The sequence below is a fragment of the Pyrgilauda ruficollis genome, unplaced genomic scaffold (genome assembly GCF_017590135.1).
Source record: "Pyrgilauda ruficollis isolate IOZ18807 unplaced genomic scaffold, ASM1759013v1 scaffold29, whole genome shotgun sequence".
Lineage (NCBI taxonomy): Eukaryota > Metazoa > Chordata > Aves > Passeriformes > Passeridae > Pyrgilauda > Pyrgilauda ruficollis.
Window position 1 is genome coordinate 12,112,487 of NW_024524266.1, and position 25,996 is coordinate 12,138,482.

Here is a 25,996-nt window from a genome sequence, read left to right on the forward strand (position 1 = left end):
TGACCTTTAGAAAGCTAAAGGATTTCTGGCTAACGATGTAGCCCTGTATCTATTACTCATAATCTCATGGCTAAAAGCAGAAATGAGATAGAAAAAATGATTACACCAGACACATTTCAGGCACAGCCCCTTTACTGGTATACATCATTAATGAAGTTTCCCTTGTTTGTAGCAGCTGAGGATTTTTAACTTTTCATCAGCGTTGCGGAGGCGGGGGGACACTCTCCAGACATCATTTGACACAGGATGAGATTACATCTTTCATAACAAATAGTTTTCATCATGCACTTTGTCTCCTCCTTGGACCACTTCCTCCTGTGTTTCACTGCACAACCACTACAGCATTTGCGTCATGTCTAACCTGAGTTCCCCTTTGCAACTTAGCTGTCCTCCTTATTTATCCATTGCATCTGGAAAATAAATTATTTTCTTTTTCTTTGCATATTTGGTACCACTCTCACTTGCCCAGTCTTCTTTCTTTTCATCCCAGCTTTCCTCAGACTGTGTTTACCAGACTTCCAGCAATCTTCTTACTTTTGGCCATTCCACATCTTCCATGTGTGGTGTCTAAATCCAGGCACAAGATTCAGACTGAGGCTTTCAGCAGCATGTAGAGTAGGAGGATGATTTTTCACATCTTGCATATGGCACTGCTGTTCATACATCGCCATATGTCATTCATTTTTTTCTCAGCAGTATGAAATGGTTGGCATTTGGTTGGTGGTACATGGTAATTCACAGATCCTCCATGTCATCTTCTACCATGTTCACAGTCATTTATTCCAAACAACATGTAGAAGTTTGCCCCTGTCCTTGCTGAATTATAGCTTGTTTATCTCACACCATTCCTCCTCAATAAGTTTATCTGGAGACCATCACTGTCTCCAAGATGTACTAGCTGGTCAGCAATGTCTTGCAATTATCAACCTTTTCATATTTTCAAGAATTATTTTCTGAATATGTTGTCCAGTCACAAGCCCATTGCAAAAATATAGGCAGTATGTTTGGAAAATAGTCTGATCAAAGTGCTTTGTAATACTTCTTCCATTCATCCTGTTTTCTTTGACATCCCTTATTCATCAGCCATTTCCAAGAACAAGCTACAGTGAAGGGTACCAGCCTCTGTAGATGTTGAATCCTCAGCTTTTGCATAAACAGGGAATTTAAAAAGTTACTAAATTACCACAACTTACCAAATTACAGTCTTAAGCTCAGGCTGTGTAACTGTAGGCAGGAATATCTTTTGCCTACTCCACCTGTTAAATATGACATGCCAGTTTAAACACTTCATACTTTGGTTTTAATCATGGTAGTTTATTTTAATTTATTTTACTTTTAATTAAGGCAGATTACTGTAACCCATCTTATAACAGAAGACTCTGCATAGTCTGAGTATGTCGCTACTGTGATGACTTTTATGGTGAGGCCGGTTTCTTTTTTGCCATCCCTGATTTCTAACTCAGTGGCAAAAACTGAAGCCAGGAGGAATGTCGCCAGAGACCCCCTTCCCCAGCAGATACTAAAAGATTGAAGATTCCCTTTGGTGCCTGGAGGTCCAGCTGGGGCTGGGGCTGGCCTGAACCCCACTGACGGCTGTGGAGTGAGGCAGCAGAGTCCAGGCTGGCTGCAGCCACTCTTTTCTCTGGCATATCTTGTCAAGTCAAACTGGGAACTGCTCTTCTCCAGTTATAGGTTAAGACAGGTACTTCTGACCTGAAAGTGAAGCCTAAAACCTGGGAAAATCAGCAGGCTCCCACCATTCATCTGGACATAGTATGAATTAGCTTATGCCCCTGTGTTTTTTTCAAACTGCCATCTACATCTCTCAGTGTGCAAACAAGTAATTTAGGGACAAGTTTGCTGACATGTCTAGATCTTGTGAATACTTTGCTGAATTAGGGATGTTCATTTTTGACCATAGGAACAACAAAAAAAATTAATTCTACAACTAGGTTGGGTTTAAAATAGCTGATTTATAGTGTCAGCTGAAAAACAGAATTAAAATTCTGATTTCCTATTGCCTTCTTCATTAAAAACTACAGATGTTTGGTCTGGCACAGAGGCTAATATATCCATCATAAGTTTCCCTTACACATTAAATGCTGTTTAAAAACTGCCAAACCTTTAAAAATAATGTTTTCCTCAAAATATCACAGTGTTACCAAACAAATCATTGGACAACAACCAGCGCTGTCTGAACAAGTTTTTGGCGTGACTTTTTCTCCTTCCCAGAGGCAGAGTGGAACCTAGGCACTCAAAAGAAAATTGCAACATAGCCCTTTGCACTGCAAACTAGCAATGTGTTTGCTGTTCCTTCAGAAATGAATACAGTTTACTCGGGGAGAAGTGGCTCTCTTCAGCTGCCAAGTTCGTGAAAAGCATCGGCTGTGTGAAACCGCGCTGGAACGCCGGGCGCTGCCAGATATGGGCAGGGACGCGGGGCCAGCTCCGGGAGCTTATATTTAGCCTCCAGTGCTGGCAGGGGAAAAGCAGGTAGAAGTTATGAGAGTGGCTTGAGCTTGTAGCACACTGTAAAAGGAAATGATAGGCAGCCGTGTGTGAAACTCGGCAAAAACAGGGGCAAATGAAAATCCCTTCTTACAGAGCCCATCGCATCCCACCCTGCAGCATGCCCCTTCTGGGATGAGAGAAAGGAAAAGCAGTCAACAGAGAGATCCAGGGAGGGATGAGTGGGAAGGAGCAGATGGAAATGTCAGGCAGGACCCAGGCAGGGTTCTCCTGAGGCTCAGCCTCCAGTGGAGGAAAGTCAGGGGGAGAAGGACGCCCTTACAGGGCTGCGGAGGAAGCACAGGAGCAGCTGAGCTATGGAGCACTTTGAAAGGTACCTGGAGGGACCAGGGCTCATAGCGGCACCTTACAGATGTAGAGAAGTTCCAGTCACTTCTTAGAAACACAAATTTGTTGGACACACACCTTCCCCATGGCTTGCCTGGGGGAGAGTTGTGCTGATGGAGAAGTGAGCTGAGATACCTGTACGGGGCCTTTACAAATGCAAAAAGTTGGAGCACCACAGATGGGATCTGAGGTCAGGGACAGTTGGGAAAGAAGGTTGGAAGGAAAAAGGCAACAGAAGAAGAGGGGAGGTCAATGTGTTTGATGATAGGAGTGAAAAGCACAGGAGGGCAAGTGAGAGAGGACTGCTGAAGGTTAGAGACCATGAAGGCAGCAGGCAACTAAACCAAGCATGGCAGCTGGCAACCAGCACAAAAACCTGAGGGTGTTCAGGCCAGCACTCAGCAGTACATGGGGCTCACTGGTGCTGTGCCTCGCTGCCAGCAAGGCACCTGGCCTGGCTGCTGCTTAGTTCTCTGGAAGAACATGCTGATAGGGAGTTGCAACATATGCCAAATTTATACACCCAAAAAGCATTCATTATCCTCCTTATCAAGCATCCAAGTGTTTGCTATGTTCAATAAAGCTGAAGAGTCAACATTGGTTACATATAGAGAGTTTCAAAGACAGTGAAGCAGCCCCTCCACAGATCTCCCCAGTGCCCTTCAGTCCACGCACAGAAGTAACACACACCCCCAAATATTTGATTTTGTATAGTATTTTTCCACCAATTTTCCTGCTGTCAGTTAATAAAAGTGTGAAGCTTACTGAGTCTGTTTTTTTATTCCCCAGCTAAGCTTTCTCACTCTACCCGTCCAACTGTCCCTCTACTGGCTTTTCATGCTAAGAAGCATGTCCTCCTTCAGCTGGCTCAGCTGGCTGCCCCCACGTACCTTTCTTCCATCTCATCCATCTCTTTTGGAATATCTGGTAGCCTCTTCTAGCAGGTGTCACCCATCTTCCTGCTCCAGGCCGTGGCATCTCCTTCCTAATGCCTGCACAACTCTTTTGGTCTCCTTAAGCTTCCTTCAACTTTTCTGCTGTTTTTCACATTCCTGTCAGTATGTCCCCTCTGCCATTTTGGTTGGGTTTTCTTTAAATTTCTGCTCTGTCATCCTCCCTTCTCCTCAGCCACAGCTGGTCCCATTGCTCCCACCATTTTCCCTATATTCTTCACAACTTCCTTGGCACTCAGATAGGTCCCCACTATGCCCTGCAGTTGTATCTCAGCTGCTTGTGGTTTCCACCATTCATCCTTTCCTTTTTTCATACTGCCAAAGCATTCCAAGAGTGCCCTGGAAGTACATTTGGTTTTTTGTCACTCCATCTGCTCAGCTTTCCCAGTTCAACCCTGCACAGCTCAGTTACGGTCCTAAAGCATTTTGTGGTTTGTTCCTTTCATCCCTCTTCTAAGAAATGAATAAAATTATCTGGTTTTATCTACCCTGAACAGACAGAATCCCAGGCATGTCACTTTCCTCATCATGCTTTTTTCTTGTCCCTTTTCTCTTCTCAGTCCTTCAGTTTTTTGTGATATTTCTAAGCAGGCATGCATCTTGTGCAGTCCTTCAAGAATCACCTGGCATTTCTGTTCCTCATGTGGAAGAGGGATTAAGAGCAGAAGTAGGCTCCCAGGCCGCCCCTCCTCGTTTAGTATACCAGTTAGTCCTCTCATCTCTCATTAGTCAGCACTTTCCTCCCAAAATGGAGCTTATTATTCAGCTCCTTCACCTGCTGGTCTTCCTCACTCCAGCTCTCCTCCTGAAGGATGATGTTTCAAGCCCCTTAAGGAACACAAACACAGAAGCCACTATTGTATGGAAAAGAAATAGACTTGAAAAACAAATGGTGGCAGACTGTTTTAGGCACCAGCCTTTGCCTGAGTGGTTCAAAAGCAGCAGGTAGAGCTTGCAGCTGGCACACATCACACACATCACAAAACAGGGTGTCCAAGTTCCCCCTTCACCACCACAAAGCCCAGTGAAATCCCTGCACGCGTACAGGCTTCTTGGCTTCAGAAGAGTGCCGGTGACTCAGATAATTTACAATGTTTTTTGGAAGAGACGAGCTGTATCCATAGGAAGTCAGTCCAGAGAGCATATTAATATTGAAAACCAAGTGCTGTACAGCCATTTCCTCTTCATTTTTGTGCTCCAATATACACTTGTGAAAAGTATGTTACAGGTGATGCAGCGTTCAATGAACATTCATTTATGCAAAGAGTAACAGAAAGCTGTTACACTTTTATTGTCTGCATTCAAGGGCTCAGTGGAGGGCTTTGTCAGAGGTGTCCCAAACAGTCACAGGTACCAGCAGTTTGGCACTGACATCCTGATTTTCTTCAAGTAGTAAAGTCCCTCCAGAGAAACTTTTACATATATGAGAATATACTGGAAGTTCAGAGGTTAAAAAAAGGAATATTGTCTCTATTTCTATATCTACATGTAGAATGTGTGTGTGTGTCTATATATATGTATATCTATATATATATGTTTGTGGTACACTTTATCTACTGGGCCTGGGTGGTCTCTGAAGACCTGGGGAACACCAGCAGGAACTGATGTGACTTCATTGTAGGTGTGGCTGCGAGAGAGATGGTGCACGTTGTGAGCTTCAAATAAATGACATCCCCCAAACAGGCAATAGTCTAGAGGAATGCAGAGAGGGGACCAGTCATTTTCAGGTTATGAAACCTCTGGCAGAGAATCCAGGGGTGGATTAAATAAACTGGAGTAAGTCTGGATGCTTTGTGAAAAGCGCAAGCTGAGTTCTGAACTTGTAATTTTGTTTTTTTTTTTAATCAGTAAAAATAGTAGGTTGGATGTGCTTTAACTGAATTTTTGCAACTTTCTGAACATTGTGTTTCACATATGGTTGATCTATATATTATGAGTAAGAGTAGTGACAAACATCACTAAAACAGGAGAATTCAAGTGTATGCCTGAGATGTTGCAGTTGTAGCTTTCTCGCCAGAAAAGGAGAAACCTGAAGAGTGGTAAAAAAATACACATTCCACTGGCTCATGTTCCACTGGGAAGCACTCCTAGAAGCAAATGATATTTTAGCTTGTAACCTTAGAAATTTAAAGCAGATTTAAAACATGTTTGCCCCAAATGCACCCACTATGCCTTACTCCATCTTCAGGAGGTTTCTGTATGCCACTTGGCTGTTCTATAGCATGGTAAACATTAACCTAGCACGGGTGATTGCTGGAGGCTCTCGCTTTTAAGTGCTTCTTTTCCACAGCATGCATAAAATCCATCCAAAAATCACTTAGTGATGACAATCAGTTTTAAATTTTGTCTGCTGATGTGAGTCATAGCATGTCATAAGTGAGATGAGCCCGGGTTTCTTAACAGACTAACTCCACACGTGACCACTCCTCAGCTAGGGAGGCTTGGGCTACGTGCACCACGGGGAAATTCATCTTACCAGCCATTCCTGTCATGGTACACCTTTACTGTCCTGGCACGGCACCCTCCCATCCTGTACAGCTCCCCTGGTGCACAGGCTGGGGTCTGTGCCCCATGCCAGCAGCCGTGGCGAGCAGACCCCTGCCCTCCTCCTCTTGTCATCCTCCTTGCGGCTTCCTCCCTCTCTTCAAAAAACACCTTACCCAGGGCACTCTGCTTCCTGGGAAATTTTCTGGTGTTTCTGAGCTAAAGAGGATGAAGAGGCATTCCTGGGAGGACTTTGGGGCAGGGAGACCCTTTGGAGGCCAGACAGAGTCAGGTGCTCCCTGGGGTTTGCTCCAGAAGCAAACTTGCACGTGCAGCACAGGTTTGGCTCAAATGCTTTCAGTTCAGATCTGCAACAGGTCTGGGGGGTCAGTAGATGAGCAAACCGTGCAGATATAAATATTCCAGCAGCTAAAACCAAATTTTGCTAACACACAGCTCCTTCTGTTGCACTGAAAGAAATATGACTTTTAACTTTTGCCAGGTCTTTTGTGAAAACAGAGGAAAGCAAGTGACACTTTTAAACACAGCTGACAGCCTGCTATTTAAATGCCAAAACAACCCTTTACTGATTTTTAAGTGGAAAAAATGTTCTCCTTATATATAAAAGTAGATTTTGAACTCTTAGTTTGCTTATCAAAATACAGGAGCCACTCAAGCTTTCTCTCAAATGTCTCTTTTTTAAAATGTGTTTATATGACATTCTTGCTATCACTGTAACAAAAAAATCTCCAATACTACATTGTTTCAAAAGTAAAAAATACAAGAAAAACATCCATCATTCTCCCAAAGCCTAAATCAATAATTTTACTTAATTGAAATCATAGGGTCTGTTCAGGATTTACCATGAAAGTGCTGAATTGCATGTATAATCATTATAGTAGGACACTGTTAATTTAAACAGAATTTGGTATACTTTTAAAAAATAATTTGAAAATGCATTATTAAATAGTAAGATTTTTTTATTAGTAAGTTGCTCAAAAATTAAATTCCAAAAATTAAATTCTGAAAATAAAAAGTAGTGAACCATGTTGCCACCATTGCTGATTAGGGATTGTGGTGAAGTCTAGGGCTATGAATATCAAGGCACTGTTTAATTCTACTTAATTAAAATGCTTCTCATTCTCTTTGTTTCTTTTCTCCTTAAATAGATAGAAAAATTACAGAATGTTTATGTGTGTCTTGTGTACGTGCATGTATTTCTTCAAAGACAGAGATTTATATGTAGAATGACTTTCATTTCAATAGTTATATGTCATCATGGTTTATATATATATATGTAATATGTGATCATAGTTTTAAAATTAGCCTGTGACTTGTACCATTTTCTGAAATACTGGCTCATTTTAGTTTGTTTGCCATGATAAAGAATAGTACTGGGGAGTTTATACTGTGTGTGCACCACATACCCCAGGCATTGCTGACTGTGTCCCCACAGTTCAGGGTGACACCAGGGGGTGATTGCATTTTGTCAGTGCCTGCTCTGTGCAAATGTGTACTTTTTAGTACAGGCCAGAAAGGGCTACCCTTGACCAAAACAGACTGTTTCACAGGACAGCAGAGAGTTGACTGCGTGCTGCATTTGCAAAAGCTCAGTTTAAAAATGTAGGATATTATGGCAGACATTCATTGCCAGAAGGCTGGGATCTAAATTCCTCAGGTGCAGCAGATCCATACGAGTCTTAGGAGGAACCTACTCCCCTTTTGTGACTGGGAGTGCTGCACAAGACCTAAATGAGGCCTCAACCTTGTGCTGGATTTCCAGACACACTCCATTTTCCTGACTGTGCATTAAGCAATTTCAGTGCAGGCTTAATGGCCCAGAGAGTCTTTCAGCAGGATCTACGACTGAAAATGTCATTGTGGTCTCCCAGTGTGAAGCACTGAGCACCAGCTGAAGACATCTTCTCTGCACGCTCCCACCAAGCCAGCATGTGCTGCATGGGGACACTTTCTCTTCACAGTGCGTTTCTGTGGGCACAGCCACCCACAGCTGTGAAACACAGCAGATTCTGAGAGCATATTATTAAACATTTTGGTTTCTCTTACTTTGTTGCCAAGTAGATACAGCACAAAACACAGCTCTCTCTCCAGAGACTGAGGCAGATTTTTATCTGGTGTGCATGCACCAAGATGCTGTGGTTTTGATGCTGGTAGTAAGCTGAGGAATACTTGTGCATGCATGGGGTTTTCTGACTGGGAAGGCCAGTGCTGTTGTAAACACGGTTGGAGAGATCAGCCTGACACTTGAGAGTGAATGGCTAATAATCAAATGCAAAGCAAAACCAGAGATTGATCAAATGGTTTCATACCTAGATACCTAACAGGCTCACCTACCTTATTCCAGTATGTTTCTCTCTTGGGAAGATCCCAAGTCAGATGTTAGTACCAGTCATAGTACATCTTAGGTGACAGTATGTGTAAAATTTAGTACTCTTTAAAACAACAGTTGCAAATACCGAATCTGGCCAACAGTACTGTTACCATGTTTCTGAGGTGTGTTGTCATACCTGTAGTGCAGTTACAGTGCTGACAGGTAGAGTCTCTGTGACAGGAGGTGAAAAAAGCACTGCAATAGGTACAGCCTACGCTTATACCAGTACATCCCATCCCATGTTGCTCTTCATGTGTCCTGAATCCCTGTACCATGCCTGCACGCAGCATTCAGGCTTACTTGACCTTTGAACCTGTGCTTGGAAGTATGAAACGAGGTCAGGCTGAGCTTGTGTGGCTGGGACTTCAGTCACTTTGCCAAAGAGGATGCATTTAAAGCTACTCAGCTGTCCACAGCCTGCAGTCCCCTAGTCACAATTTCCCTGAGACAAACACTGCTGCCTGGAAACACAGTTGTTTAGATGAGTACCTTACAGGATGTTAGTATCCTTCTGGATTTTACTCTACGCTGTGAACTGGGCTCCCACAAACAGGCAAGTGTAGGAAAAGCAAGTAGGATTCACAGTGCATTTCTCAGCACAAATGTTTGGGACAGACAAGTCTGCACTGTGGGATGTTCAGCAATACACACCCTCCTTCACGTCTGACATTCATGCAGCAGAACTGGAGTATTGCACCATTTATGGACCACAAAGTTGGACATTGCTTAGGGTTTGTTACAACAGCATGCTAATGGTGGTATAGCTGGTCAGCTCAACCCTGGCCAGTAAATTATTACCCACTCAGTGAAAAGTATTGTATAAATTAGGCTTGGTGCTAATTCTGTCTGCATGCTGAAGGATCTTGTTTATCTGTAGTATTGTATTATTTTAGTGAGAACAGGCTATGGAGCCAGATGTTTTCTTCAGCTGGATGCAAATATTCTTGCTCTGCCTGTCACCTTCAGCAGCAGTTTGAGCCAGTTATATGTTCTGGGCTGAAATCGTGCCTGCTGGGAGAGGCCACATGAAGCAGGCCAGGTCTTTAGTCAACAACTGGTTGACTGCAACTCCTGTGACAAAGGGAGTCTGGATTAGTGGTTTCACTTGGCTTGTCAGAAGATGGGAGCTGATGAGATCACTGATCTAGCTGGAAAAAAATAAGTCAGCAGGGGGAAATTATCTCAGCCTCTTTGTTGACATTACTGTAGAAAGCAGTTCTAGAGTTGAGCAGTGTACATTGTTATTTTTAATACTGTCAGCTAGGAAAATTCATTGCACCTTTATTATATCATATGTTATTGCAGGTACCGTTTTGGAAAGGGCAATTCCTGCGATATGATTCTGATCTCCTGTGTACTATTTTTGCACAAGGGCAGTTCTTGAGACCTTGCCTGCATTGGCAGCAAGCTGGGATATGAATTTACAGCATCCTAGTTATTTCATGTTAATTCATCTGGTGTTTGTCTCTGCGGATGATATTTCACTCCACTTTGAATGTGAATCAAGCTGTGCTTCACAGATAGCCACAAAGAAAGCTGGTGCAACATAGTTTGCCCTCTGTACATTCACACCCTTTTTCACAGGACACTAAATTCCTCTTGCAGACAAGTGCTCCAACTCAGTGGGGTGATTTCAGGCTTAAATCAACCTGAGTGGGACAACACTGAACTGATAGTGTTACAGAGATTCAGCCATTACAGTGCAAGCAGAAACCTTAAATCAAAATCCACACTTAACCTCAGAAATTCCATCAGAGCATGCTTCCACTTCAAATTTTCAGCCACCCAGTGTACAAGGCTCCCATATATCCTACCATGAGTCATTACCTATTTCAGACAGTCTTTTGTGCCATCAGCATCAGGAAAACATTTTGTTTCAAAAGTAGCCTTCAAAAAAAAAAAAAAAAAAAGGCTACTCTCTGATCCCCACCATTCCTTTAGTCCAGTGTAGACTAAAACAGGTGAATCAGTAGCCATCAGTGGGAGCAGAAAACTTCAGTAGGAGAGGGGAAGTAATGCCTGAGAAGGGAGAAACACCCCATAGCCCAACTTTGCCACTAAGGAGGTCTGCTCCCTCTGGAAGACAGTTTAATGCTTTATTGGTGTTAATTGTGGGAATTAATGGGCACCATATATCCTGGTGCAGTACTCAGCCTCCCTGAGGTGCAGATCTGTTGTTAGTGGTGTTTTGTGTGCCTCTGCATTAAAATGGCATTAATAAAATGCCACCTTCCACACAGAAGTTTGGAACTTCACAACCTGTAAGTGTCATTTTACTCAGAGAGATTTTACTCAAGTATCAAACATACAGAGACATACAACCTTCAAAACAATAAGGACAGAAAAGATGAGAGCCACAGTGTGCTTTTGTTCTCTATTTTCATAGATGGGTAAAAGTGCAAAAAGAAGAACCAAAAACCTCTTTCTCAGTCATTCCCCTCAATTTCTCTGATGGAAGAAGTCTGTTTGGATATCCAAGCCTCATATTACCACAATAAGATCAAAACTTCACATGATTTTAGTGTAAAATTGAACATACCCCTCACTTGTTTTACAAAAGCAAGCAGCAGGCCTTGTTTCAGGTGAGCAATTAAGCCAAGCAAATAAAGAACTGGTTTGTCACGCCAGGGACCAGCAGGTCACTTTGCTGCCCTCTCACAGGCTCTAGGGCTGCTTAAATCCCTTCTCCTCCCTCTGCTTTGGTCTCCCCCTTTGCAGTCAGGAGCAGAGACAACACTAAGCCCGGGCAATTCATCAGGGCCCCTTGCTTGAGCAACCACTTAACAGGGGAAAGGATGCATTTCTTTTTTGAGGTTTGAAAATGGTACTAAAAAGAACTGTTTCAGTGCCTGCGCATAAGTAGTATTTTAAAATGAGGTAAATTATTCGATGATTTTAAGGAAGATAAAATTTTTCTTTCATTTTCACAACTTCCTACAAATGCTTTTTTTCTGATGTATGCTCTGCATTGATTTTGCAGAGGATGTGTAATTGCAAGACTGTAATTGTTTCTGAAGGAGGAAAATGAAACTTTTTATAGCATTTTCAAGCTACTCATAAAAGTACTGTATTTAAGCTAGGCCTAATTTATTAGGTTTACTGGTAGTATTGCTATTGTTATAAAGTTCTGAAATTAAAGGTAGCCCATCTCAGGCTGAAAAACCTGTGGAGATCCTCAGCATTAACAGTAATTTTCTTCTTCATTTTCTTTGACTACAGAACTCAGAATGTCTGTTCTCAGTCCTCCAACATAAGGTAGGAGTATCTCCTAAATGCAAAGCAGCAGAAAAAGAGAATAAGAAAAAAAGTTTGATTCCCATTTTGTCCAATACCTTTCTCCTATCCCTTTAACATTTTCCTTTGACCCTGAACCTCTTTTTCTTAAAAAACTCCCATCTTTCTGCGTACTTCTTGTTAGCTCGTGATTGTAGTCTGACTGTAGGGCACGACCGGTGAATCATAACAGCAAATGTCAGCAGGAAAAGATCTCCAGTAGCCCATTAGCTGTTTGAGCTCATCTTTATTATTTACTGAATGACCGTGAATAATGAACAAGTTGCTCTAAATGATTACAGATTTGTGGCTAAATCTCTATTAAAAAGGGAAAATCAGTTGAAGCAATTACAGAATGTATTTACAAGGAAAAAATTCCCTTTGTCTCATTAATATTACATGGAGTAGATGTAGCAACAATGAGAGAAATAGAGGTAATTGGTGCAAATTGATTAGGGATGCAAAAAATGAAAACTCTGAAATTAGAGAGAAGTGAAAGAAATTCTCTCCAAATGCTTCCATGGAGATATCTGCCCTAGTCTCTGTGGGTTAGACTTATATGAAAATCAGTGAGTTACAGTGTTGGAGATTTTTACCCAATTTGCGTTTACAGTCAGTATTTAGAGGTAAATTAAGTTAGGTAAATCCCATCCTAGCTAAATACAGCTAATCTTTTGACTGTCAAGCCTAATTTGTGCTTGAGTTTGGGCCTAATTTTTTTTCTGAGGAAACTGGATCAGGTCAGGAGTGCCACTGGTGCAAAAGTCTGCAACTTTAGGCATGTCCTCCTCAGTGTAAATGATAATTCCGTAGCTATCGTACAAATGGACAGAGAAATCACTAACTGTACAATTGAAGGAAATTACCAGCTCCTAGTACACAGATTGTGTAGCAAACAACAAAAGGAACCTATCCTAAAATAGGAAAGTATCCAAATATTTTTCTCTTGACTTTGTGGAGCACATGTGGTGACGCCTCTTCATGCATTTATTTGAGCAGTTCTCTAAATCAGATTCCATTTTAGGGTAGTCTTGAAGATTATGTAAGAGCAAATTGTGGTTTTATCTTTCCTGCTTAAAAAAGGAATGTGATATCAGAAGTCATATTATCAGGCATTATCCAAAGCCTTATACCTGTTAAAATGTCATGTTCAGCATCATATACAACTAGCTTTAATTATCTTCTCTCATTGCACAATCAAAGGTTCCCCAAATTAATATGGCTATTTGAGTATTTTTAGGCAAGAGCCTATTAATGCTGGGGGGTTTTTTTACAAAAACATGCTATAACTAAAGCTCATGATGGAAGCAATTTGTAATATTCAATGACCTCATTTTATTCTGTTTTGCTCACTCAATGCTAATGCGTATGATGCCATGTGAAATTCGCAGACAAGCCTGTCTGCAGGACTCATGGGAGCCATAAATGGATTAAACCTCTCACTCCCTACTTTGGCAAGTGATCAGTTACATTTAAATAAAGGTCAGTCTGTCTTTACAAAGAACACACTGAAAGCAAGCTTAATAGCTTTCCCTACTGAGCCTAGAACACAACTATTTGAAGAATAATTAGCAACGGGGTGCCAGTCACTGATTGTGCTTTTTGCTTGATTTTATGTCTGGGGAGTTCCAGTATTCCCTATTAGCTTTAAGAGGGGGCACAGTGCTAGTTATCAAATTGACAGTCTTGACCTGGCCTCTGAAAGCAGCTGTAAAACACTGTTGGGGAAAATTAAGACGAATGCTAAAGCCAGGTCTGTAATACTGCTACAAATTGGACATTTGAGGTCCATGCCACTGCTCTAAATAACAATATAGGCAAAATATCTGATATACATGAGAGTGTGGATGGACTTCATTACACTAAACACCAGGTGATAAGGAGGTACACCAGCTGTCCTATTGTCTGATCTTGTGAGCCCTGTATTGTGACTTCTTTATAAAGTACTCCATACCTATTCTTTTCAGCATAACAGAGTGACCAGCTCTGCCATCTGTCAAAATACAGATTTCAAGAAGGGTGGAGTGAATCAGCAACAACTGCCCCTACAGTTAAAGGTGCTGACCACAAAAGTGTTATTTTGTCAAGTTAATTAAATATTTAGCCTGTATGAGGCATTTAAGAATAAACATGGTCATAGACTCACAGCATCACAGAATGCTTTGGGCTGGAAGGGACATTCATGATCATCTAGTTCCAACATCCCCAATATATCTTGTGGTGTTCCAGTTCTTCAAAATACCTCATTTGCTTGGGGTTTATGGGCTGGTATTTATATCCCTGGTAGCAAAAGTGATAATTGTCTACAGGGGAAGAGAACAGAGCTGATACAGCAATTTTGGTACTCTGCAGACAGCCTGAAATTCTAAGAGAGATCTGTGAATTACCTTGACCTTCCTGACTGGAGCATCAGCTTCAAAAGTTCAGTGATTGCACTTCAGTGTTATCAGCAACTAATTTAGCACTGATCATTTTATCTACTGCTACCACAGAAGATGGGTAAGAGAAAAACACAGTGGACTGACTTTTGGGAGTTTCTGGAGATAATCCGAGAGCAGACCAGAGAAGCAGACAAGTGACAGCAAAATCAGCAAAAGAATAAGGAGGAAGAGGAATTAAAATACAGCAAAGAAGCTGGGATTATATGGAAAAGATCTCTTAAGTAAAGATGAACATTATAATAAAGTATTATGAGAAAATGTTACCATCTCACATTTTAGGTGTAATACAAAGACTATATTCTGTTTATCTCTGTGTAAATCATCAAACTACATTTACTTTAGCTCCTCTTACCTGGTAGATGGTCAATGGCTGCATTCCCAGCTCAAGATCACTACCAGAGAGCAGAGGTCTGTGTCCTCCAAATGCATCTTCACAACATACAAACTGTAAGAGGAAGATGACCAATCAGGGATTAAAATAAAAGCATGCACTTTTCCTGATTCACCTGCACTTGGGGGTTAAAGACAGGATTTTATACCATTCCTTTTGTGAATGGTATATCCATTTTAAGAGTCAAATAAATGCATTGCAAAATGTAGGCATTGCCAAGAAATATAGGGCTGTATTTGGTTTTATAAGCTCTCAGATATATAAAGAAGACTAATGCCTTAAGCAGCTCCATATCAGTTTTACCATTCTCCTTCTCTAAAATTTATTTGTTCTTTTATTTGTTTGTTTCATTTCTAGGATTTCTTTTTCCTGATGGAAAATTTGTACAGGAAGTGGAGAAATCAGTAACTGATTTAATTGATCATTTTCAGTTTACGTGGAATTTTTATTTTTTACAGATTTTCTACAATGCAGTCGACTAATGCTCTGCTTCCAGCATAGGCACTTCAAGGTCATATTTCTTTGTTTTTCACCACAGGTCAGATATCATCACCAGGAAAAACTAATTTGAAAGCATCTTCCATCACAGGCACTCGGAAATAATGAAACAAAACAGCCAAGCAGAGTAAAAAAACCCTGTTTCTTTAACCCATGAATCCTGTGCCAGCAGTGCAGAACTCTCCTCAAGCTCTGGCAGTAAGGCTTGCTAGGCAGGTAGGAAATGCGCTCCTGTGGTTTACACCTCCATAATCATTTCTCTCTTCTGCAGGACATTTCCTTCAAGCACTGGCAGCATCCAGCTGTGTCTCCTTTGAGCCTTTTAGCATGTGGACGTTACTTTCTTCTATGTAATTCGGGATTTGAATACATTAAACACTGCCTTTGTTCTCTATTGTAGGTCATGGGTTGTATGGGACTTTTGAAATGTTGTCCTCCTGGAGAAAAACTAGAGAAGACCAACACGTTAAAGAGAGGACTGCAGCTGTATTTGCAGACTCCATGCTCTCGTTTTCTCTCACCACTGCCATGTACCTGGTCACTTTTGGAATAGGTGCCAGTCCCTTCACTAACATTGAAGCAGCCAGGATTTTCTGCTGCAATTCCTGTATTGCAATTTTCTTCAACTACCTCTATGTACTCTCCTTTTATGGTTCCAGCCTGGTGTTTACTGGCTACATAGAAAACAACTACCAGCATAGTATCTTCTGCAGAAAGGTACCAAAGCCAGAGGTATTGCAAGAGAAGCCTGCATGGTATAGGTTTCTTCTGACAGCCAGATTCAGTGAGGACACGGATGATTCAGAGGAAACGAACACTTACGAGAGTCATCTTTTGGTGTGGTTCCTGAAACGCTATTATTGTGACTGGATAACAAACACTTACGTCAAGCCTTTTGTAGTTCTCTTTTACCTTGTTTATATTTCCTTTGCCTTAATGGGCTACCTGCAGGTCAGTGAGGGGTCAGACCTGAGCAACATCGTAGCGACTGCGACTCGGACCATCGAGTACACAACTGCCCAGCAGAAGTATTTCAGTAACTACAGCCCGGTCATTGGGTTCTACATCTACGAGTCAATCGAGTACTGGAACACCAGTGTCCAGGAGGACGTATTGGAGTATACCAAGGGCTTTGTGAGGATATCTTGGTTCGAAAGCTACTTAAATTACCTTAGGAAACTCAACATATCTACTGGATTGCCGAAGAAGAATTTCACTGATATGTTGAGGAACTCCTTCCTGAAGACCCCTCAGTTTGCCCATTTTTCAGAGGACATCATCTTTTCCAAGAAATACAACAATGAAGTTGATGTTGTGGCCTCCAGGATGTTCTTGGTGGCCAAGACCATGGAAACCAAGAGGGAAGAACTTTATGACCTCCTGGAGACCCTGAGGAAGCTCTCTCTCACCTCCAAGGTGAAATTCATAGTTTTCAATCCATCATTTGTGTACATGGATCGTTATGCCTCTTCAGTGGGAGCCCCCTTACAAAACTCCTGCATTAGTGCTTTATTTCTGCTCTTCTTCTCTGCATTCCTGGTGGCAGACTCTCTGATCAATGTCTGGCTCACTCTAACTGTTGCCTCGGTTGAATTTGGAGTTATAGGTTTTATGACCTTATGGAAAGTGGAACTAGATTGTATTTCTGTGTTGTGCTTAATTTACGGAATTAATTATACAATTGACAACTGTGCTCCACTGTTATCAACCTTTGTCCTGGGCAAAGAGTTCACAAGAACTAAATGGGTGAAAAATGCCCTGGAAGTGCATGGGGTAGCTATTTTGCAGAGCTACCTCTGCTATATTGTTGGTCTGATTCCTCTTGCAGCTGTGCCTTCAAATCTGACCCGTACACTGTTCAGGTGCTTGTTTTTAATAGCATTAGTCACCTTCTTTCACTGCTTTGCCATTTTACCTGTGATACTGACTTTCCTGCCACCCTCCAAGAAGAAGAGGAAAGAGAAGAAGAATCCTGAAAACCGTGAGGAAATAGAGTGTGTTGAAATGGTGGATATGGATAGCACCCGAGTGGTTGACCAAATTACAACAGTCTAACTTGATTTGTTGGTTGCTTTTTTACACTAGGTCTTACTGAGGAAAAAAAAAGAAACCAGTACTGACTAAATGTGTGGGGACAGGAAGATTGGAGGTTTTCCCCTCCCTCCTCTAAGCTAAATCCAGGAATATTCAAAATTATGGGAGAAATTAAAAATAAATTTAAAAAAAAATAAAAAGAGCTGGGGTATTGTACCTTGCTCAGTTCCTGTAACAGGTAATATGGGAGAATTTGCACACCCATGCAAAGAGAGGTTAAATTTTAGATGCGTGAAGTAAGATCTAATGGAAGAAATTGGGTTCTTAAGCAGTCGTCTGCATCGCCTGTACTGCAGATGCTGCAATTATTGTGGCTAAACCAAATCATGTTGAAAGGTCAACTGTCAAGGCTGAAGTAGCACTAAATGTTCGCTGGATGTAAAGGCTTTACAAACTTTCTGCACAGCAATAACTCAAGTCAGTGAGTCAGCTCTTATAAGTCTTTGCCATCACATTTAATATTTCTTTTCTCCCCTAATCTAAACATTTATGCAAGACTATATTAAAGATAGCAAACTGTACTGGGAAAGAAGGCAGTACACAGCAACCAAGTGCTTTCCAAACACCTTTATGTTATGAATCACTTTTTTTTTTCTAAAAGTATCATTATTTTAAAATTGAAATCATCCCTTGTAACATTTTTAATCATGGTTTTATAGCTGTTTCTTTTTCTTATAAAAACAAAAAAGAACAAAAAAAAAAAGAAACAAAAAAATCCATGTGACTCTGTCACTCTAGAAAATATATAATTCTATTTTATACATGTCTCGCTACTAGTTAAACATGTAATCTGCTTTACCAACTGTAATTTTGTTAGCACTCTACTAAGACATGTGAGTGGATCTAGCAGCAGACAGAAGATGGTGTACTGAATATTTCAGCACCACAATCCATGATACAAACCTCAAATACTAAAATGTCATCAAGAAAGTGAATGTTAGGGCTCTTTTAGTGAGAGCCTATTTCAGGCCATTCACTGGTAATGCACACTAAGAGGATTAGTGGGCAGTTTTACATAATGTATAACTTAATCCCTCAATCTTCCTAGAGTACCTGTAAAGCAATAGACCTTGCAGCTATGGGCTCTTCCAGGAGGCAGTAGACAGTAAGAGTTGTGTGGAACAAACTGAAGGCTGGGACTGTGGTTTAGCAGCAGCAAGTTTAACAGTGCCCCCAGAGAGCCCATATCTAAGGGGCCTATTGAAAATATCACGTGTGAGAGGGAAAAAAAACCCAACCCAAAAAAAACCCACCAAAAAAAACCAACTTAAAAAGATTACACTACCGAGTCTTTTTGGAGCCATGAGTTCTAAATCAATAATTCTGTCAGCATCTGTGATGTGGAGTAAAACAGATAAAGCAGCATCTTTTCCCTCCTCCGCTCCCTCCACCCTTGAGAGCAACAGGCTCATTACTGTAAGGTTTTATCATGTGGTTGAACCCCAGTGGGGATATGTAAGCCAATTCTGTAGGTTTTGCTGAGAGTATTCTGACCATACATTGCCTGTGGAAACCCAGTAGCAGGAAGCTGGCTGGTGTGTGTCGGGTGGTTTCGTACGGACTGTTGCTTTGTGGTGCAACATGAATGTATTCCAACCAGGCTCCCTTTTGCAGCTCATCAGGAAACTAAGAAAAGTTTTCAGCATTTGGCACAAAATTTGCTTCAATGACAGTATCTGGATGGGAAGGGATATTGCAAGAGCCATGGGGCTTGGAGCACTAGGAGCACCATGGCTCAGGAGGCTGCCTGTGGTACTGAACAGTCACTAGGACGTCTGTGCTCACAAACCAGGATGTGCTTCTTCACATGAAACGTCTCTTTAGCATCCAAATCCCAGTGACCCCCAAATGCCCTGTACAAAACCTGTAAATGCCACCTACTGAATATTAATTTTCAAGCAAAGAGAGATTTCTGAAGCATCCTTCCTAGCAGAAAATAAGATAACCAGATATTTTGCCCTGAAGCAAAATATTACATTCTCACTAGCAAAACATATCAGCAGAGCAGCTGGCAACATTTACTTTCCCCTGGATAAGTCCCTTCCCTGACCAGAAGAAAGAAAGCTGTGTCCAGGAATGCACAGGCTCTTTGCTTAAGTAAATAACAGTTGCTTCAGTAGCAGCTGGGAAGCTGTAACAACAACTTCAGCCTTGGCAGAACACAGGCAGACACCTTGAAGACAGCCAAATGAATGTAAGGCTAGGAAAAAGATCTATTTCCCCTGTTTTTTTAGACTCAGGCTTGGGGCTATGTTTTCCAGCCAAAAAATATTCCTTAAATATACTTCACTGTAGATTGTCTGTGATCGTCAGTATGTTGTTTAAATACCAGTCACCCTGTCCCCTGGCTGTTCAACAGGCAGCTGCAGTGGCTTTTAAACTTCTGAGGGCATTAGCAAACTAGCTGAGAGTTACCGAGGAACTGCAATCCCTCTGCAGTGGTCTACTGACTTGTGCGACACTTGGAAACGGGCCATGTGTCAAAGAGGTTGTTTGTACACTGCTGAGAGGAATACATGGCAAACGCTGATTTTACACCTCTGCTCTCCCTCATGCTATTCACTTGCAAACACCAGGCGCCAAGATAGTTACCATAAACCTCCTCACATCTAATTGCAGTGCATAGACAGGAGCATCTTTAAAGAGATGTCCAAAGACAAGCTTGCAGTTTCACAGATCTCTTATTAAATCTCACCATGTGAGGCCTTCAGAGATCTTCAAGAAAGGTGATAAAACCAGAGATAAAATTACTTCTGTATCTCCAAACCTGTCAGAAAAAGGATATGGAGGCATTCCTGTGACAAAGTGCTGCAGAAGAGGCTTGAGTGTCCACAGAAGGCAGGGTGAGAAGTCATGCAGTCCACACCCTTGCCCCCAGGGCAGAGCCAACAACAATTAAATAATTTCTGAAGGGTGTTTGTCCAGCCCATTCCTAAAAGTCTTTTTAAGGGCAGATTCCTTTCCCAGTAGTTCCCCCCAGTGCCATGTTACCCTCTCTAGTAACCAGTAACTCCTGCTAGCCACCCAAGATTGGGATGAAGAAGAGGAGCCGTGCCCCTGTCTACACAGGGATAGGACAAGCAGGAGTCTGGAGCATCCCCAAAAGAGAGAAAACCCAGAACAGAGCCAAAACCAACTTACATACATTTTTCACTGTGTTTCACATCAAGTTGCCATTCTGTTCCCCAGCACTGGCAAGGTAGAGCCATGGAAGTGTCCAAGGTGCCCTCAGCTCAGGTCCATGAGACTTCAGCCTGATGGGTCTGAGGGATGCACCAAATGCTCCTTCTCTGCAGATAGCTTGAATACCTCAACATGAACCACGTTCTCAAGATTTCAGACTATGCTAAGCCACTTTGGCCTTCCTCCCCTTCAACTTTTTCCTCTGGAGCAATTATCTTCACCAAAGTCAATGGACGTCTCTGCACTGCTTGATTAGTAGGTGCAGATGCAGCGCTCTGTTCTCAGTCCAAAGCACTCCCAGTGGCTAACTGTGCATGAGATTTTACCTTTACTGGTGAACCTCCAGTTTGGAAAACTACCTAGGCTTAAGCAGATTTTTGTCATACTCTTATGTGGCTTTTTAGCCCAGGTATCACTGTGGTTTTGTTTGCAATATAGATGATCCAATTTTTTATAAAGGCAGTGAGTAGAACAGAGTATTATACACTGTCAGGCACTGACTAAAATCTAACAGTGAAAATTTTAGCTAAGGCTAATAGGACTATGTAGGACTATGGCTCACTGAGCACATATATCTTCTACAAACATTAAAGTTCCCATACAGTAAGGTATGGTGTACAGTATATTTTTATTACAGGGTAAGCATGGGGAAAAAGAGCCAACCTATGTGCATATGGCCCTCAAGATCAATCCAGTTTTCTTGTAATATAACTTCTGATATTATGTTAGCACAAGTCCACTTTCAATTTACAATTACTCTAACTGGAGAAAAAAAATAAAGAAAATTTGCTATAGCTGGAATAACTACGCCATAAACATTAATTGATGAAGGCAGAATTTCCTGCTTGTGGAAGTGTTCTAGTTAGATTAAAATTAGAGCTGAAATTGTTGAGAAAAACCTATCTGTCAAAGAAAAATAACTTCCTTTCCAAAGACAAGCAAATACACTTATGGTCAACTTCATGAACCTGGAGGGAATACAGTACCAAAGTGGCCTGAGGTTATGTTGAGTCACGAGAGGATTCACATCTGCTCTCAGAAGCCTTCTGAGCCAGCGCTGAATTCAGGTAAAACATGTACTGTAAATTGAAAGGTGTACTTTTAAATGTTTTTTTTCTAGGCTGACTGTCCTCCTGTGAGCCATGAAATCCCACATCAGCCAACACCTTTATTTTTATTCAAAGGGAAAACAAAACTAAGTGGTAGCACGGCTGGGCAGAGATCAGGGGAGTCCAGAAGGAAGACTGGCTTCTCTGAAAACCAGGGAGAGCCAGCAAAACAAGTGGGTTGCGGGAGAAGACCTGGTGACTTCAAAACTTAGCAAAGTGGTGGTTTTTCCTACTTTGTTAACTCAGAATGCAAATAGCATGTTCAGGGAGGCACGGGGAAGGGAAGCTAAGTTAGTAGGAGTCAGCTCTGGGTTTGCTGTGCACTCCAGTTACAGTCGCGCCTCTGGCGTGGTTGGGAACTGTCAGCAGGATGGGAATTGGGAGGGGCAGGGCTGACACTGCTGTGTGGCACTGGGGATGCCATTCCAGGGATTGTTGTGGTGCCATTTCCCTTGTCCCCATCCCACAGCCCTGCCCAGGGTTCCCAGGGTGTGCGGCCTGCAGAGAGCATCAGCTGCCGTGCAGGAACAATTCCTCACAATTCTCACACTGTGGCAGCAGTGCTGGCGGGTTTTGCTGAACCAGTGCTTTCATGATAAGGCACAAGCCCTGTAGGAAACCACTTTCTGGAAGCTCTTGCTTAGAAAGAATTACCCAGAGCCTTTTCCTCCCCTTCCTTTGCACATGTAAAAATCCTGATGCATAAAAATCAGATTGTACGATTTAGCTACATAGGGATAAAGTATTTCTTCCATGGCTTTATCCCTACATTTATCACTAAAAGTACCTGTCATTCATTTTCTTATAAACATTGTGAAATAAGTAAGCCTTTCCGGGGTACACACAAGTCTGATGAGAAGGAGGTGGGGAGAGCCCCTTCCCTTTCCCAAAGGTAGGAAGCATCTTCCACCCATGGCCAGGCACTACACCATAGCTGCAGGGTAGCCCTAGTGACCCCAGCTCAGTGCAGTGCGGAGGGCAACCTTATTCCCCCTTCCCAACCTTATTAGAGAACAGGGAGAAGCTTTAACTCCAAACTGTGGGGGGAGATAGGCCCCCAGGAAGCCCTTGTGAAACCCATCCACTGCCAGGAAAGCGCAGTGGCGAACTTCTTGTTTGGTTGGGTTTTTTGAGAAGAAGGTGGCAAAAGTATCCCAGGAGGGCATTTGAACACAAATTCCTGTCCATGGTGCGTGGGTTGGAGCAGAATGGCATGCCCTGACATGCCACCCCTTGCCCTGTTGTCCTGGCACAGCTTCCTGCCTGGAGAGAGGGCACCTCAGCATCACGTGCGCCTGCCTGGGGCAGCCGCTTCTCAGGCACAAATTGTTCTGATGTCGTTGGCATTCTGCAAGTCATTACCTTTTTTTAATTTTTGGGGAAAACAAAACAAAAAAGATCGGCAGAAACAATTCTAGATTATTTAAGCTCCAAGAAGTCTTAATCTGTGCATCAAATAAATGGCTTGCAAGATGTCAGGGGTTTTCATTTAGGCTTTTTTTAACCTATTTTTACTATTTTTGTATTAATTTAGGGGAAAAATTGTATAATGAATCTCAATGTATAGCATAAGCCTAAAATAAAATGGCTGTCTCTCTCTTTGCTTCCTGTGCTCCCAAACTGCTACAGAAATCCCATGCCATCGCCAATGCAACAAACTGATTTTCCTGGCCTAACCCAAATAATCAGGATGAGCATGGTCTCCAGGTCCCCACAGAGAGGGGTGGTGGAGTTGTTCAGGGGCACCTGCTCAGCACAGAGCCAGCGATGTCCCCAAGATGATGGGCATGCTGCTTCTGCAGGAGCCCCTCTTGTTCCAGGCCGCACACTGCTCAGCAGCAAGCACAGGGCAAACCACATCTATTCAGTTCCATGTTGTTGGGATCTAAGTGCTTTTTGGGGGTGTTCTAGATAATCCAGCAGCAGAACTCCAGCCTCAGCTGGCAAATCAACAGCTAAGGCAAAAATCTGAAAGTGATTTGATCAAAAACTACATTTTATTTCCTCAAACAAGACCTGGACCTTCTGAGATCCGGTAGGTAGGTAGACCTGAAGTATTACTGTTGAACAGACTTATTACTATTAAAAATTTTCTTACCAAGACCATACCTTTCACAAACTCAGAAGCCCCATCATCACTGAGAGACCCACCTCTCACCAGCAGAACCACAGCTGCTGCTCCAGGATCTTCTGATGACTGTGCTCAACCATCTTCTTCCCATGCCCCAGCAGATAACCAATCTACACTTCTTTCCTAATGTTTTGGAGAAGGGGAATAGCATCCCTAAGGCCCATTTGGACCAACTGCTTCAAAGCAGAAGCAAACCACTCCACCAGGGGATGTGGGTGACAGCCACCACTGCTGTCACACATGACTGCAGAAATGAGACATGCATCATTTTACTGGAAAAAGCAGGTGAGACAGATCAAATCCCAAGTGACTGCAACAAATAGCAAGGGTTTGGGGTTTTTGGCTACCAAGGGCTTTCAGCCACTTTAGTTTAATGGGAAGTTTGGGTCTGCAATTTAAAGGTGATTCCTGTCACCTGTTGCGGCTCCGGGCCTTGTCCCTTTCAGTCATTCTTTCTCTCATTGCCTTAAATTCAGAATCCAGAAGCACTGTTGCCAAAAATTCTGTCTAAAACTGAAACTCAAACAATAACAATTTTTCTAATTGCTAGTGTAATGTAAGAGAGGCTGTGTCTGAGCATCGCACAGGAATTCAAAAAGCAAAACCCCCATACAGGCTGGTGTTCCACCAATCTAATTTACAAAATTCAGGCTTTCCAAGTGTGTAATCAGCACGTTTCATTTTGAAAGTTCATCTGTACATATACCTTCAAAATAAAGGCGTGTTAATTCTGATTTTTAGCTTATCAAAGAATACAGTTCAGCCCAATGAATGTTCGTGATCAGCATGTCTGAATTCCACATGCAATTCTTACACTGCTGCATACAAGTCAGAATATTTTCACTCCCAAAAACCACATTTCCTTATTTATACAACTAATTTACACATAGAAACTAGGCAAGATCATGGACCCAAAACAGTGAAGTGTGCTCATGTTTACATTCATCCTATAAATATCACTTAAACTTTTAAAGGATAGTGGCAATATAGAACTCATTGAGAAGAACAGGATTTTTTGCTGTCTTCAGTTTATTGGCAGAATATAACTGAATTATATGCCAAGCACTAGCTAGAAAGAACCAGGGAACAAGACATCCAACAGTCCATCAGTAGAGAAAAAAGTCCACTTGAAAATTTATAGATATGAGAAATGTAAGAATCATGTTAAAGGCCTTAGCTGGATATCCAGACTATACATCACATGTGTTATACATGAATGCAGAATATTCCATTCTTTTTGGCCACATTGAATCCTCTGAAATATGCTCTGCTCTGTGAGGAGGCATACTTTTGAGCAAAACTGACATTTATCTTCTTAGAAATTACCAATTTGCACAGGTGAAGTTTGCTGGAAACAAAACTTTAAATGTACACAAACAAACTGATGCCAGAAAACACAATTTGTAAAAATTATGCATTCACATACTGATTATATTTCATAATAAGCAATCTGTTCCCTGATGCTACAAGTAAAAACTGATTTTTTATTTGTCAGCTATATTCAGGAAAATGAGATGCCCCACTAATGTATATATAGTGCATACACCCCCATACCAATTATGAATTTCTTATACGCCCAACACAAGTTGGCTCCATATAAAGAGGAAGAAAAACCAACCTAGAAATGTAGTTGAAAGCTGGTAGGAAGAATAGTTTATCTGTACTGAGATTAGTAATGGATCAGCAGGGGAGGAGCAACAGAGAAGTTTGGTGAGGAGTTTAGGAACAAAGAAACTGGCTACAGACATGCAGAGCTGTTAATAAAACTCGGGTTTTATTGTGTCAGGAAGATGAGAAAGAAATTATATAAAATCCTCTGAGTTGCCAAGGGAAGGAAGGTCTAAGCTAGCATGAGACTGAGAAAAATCATATGAACATATGTAAGACTAGCAGCTGTAATGTATATTAAGGCTGTTTAATAAAAGACAGGATCTATCTATACAAGGAAAATAAAAAAATCACAGCTGCCTAATTTATTTCAAATATAGATTCAGTACCTCATTGTTTTGGAATAAAAGGAGGATATCATTCATAATCTAATCTGGGGCCCAAAGCTGAAGAATTTGACATGATCTATAAACAGTATCATACAGAAAAAGAGATTGTTCATAGATTCTGGCTCATAACTTACTCAAAAAATGACAAATTGACCCTCACTACTTTACTGCAGCTCTTATTTAGAGAAGAGCAG

General features: G+C 41.8%; 1 protein-coding gene across 1 annotated transcript in view; it reads left to right on the forward strand.

Moving 5' to 3' along the window:
- PTCHD1 (patched domain containing 1) overlaps window positions 1–23,252 on the forward strand; it is a 39,184-nt gene extending 15,932 nt beyond the window's left edge. The window contains exon 3 of the mRNA XM_041472484.1: window positions 15,689–23,252. Within this exon, the coding sequence (XP_041328418.1) occupies window positions 15,689–17,343 (1,655 nt within the window). The 3' untranslated portion in view covers window positions 17,344–23,252. The remainder of the gene's footprint in view (window positions 1–15,688) is intronic.
- Window positions 23,253–25,996: the final 2,744 nt, after the last annotated feature.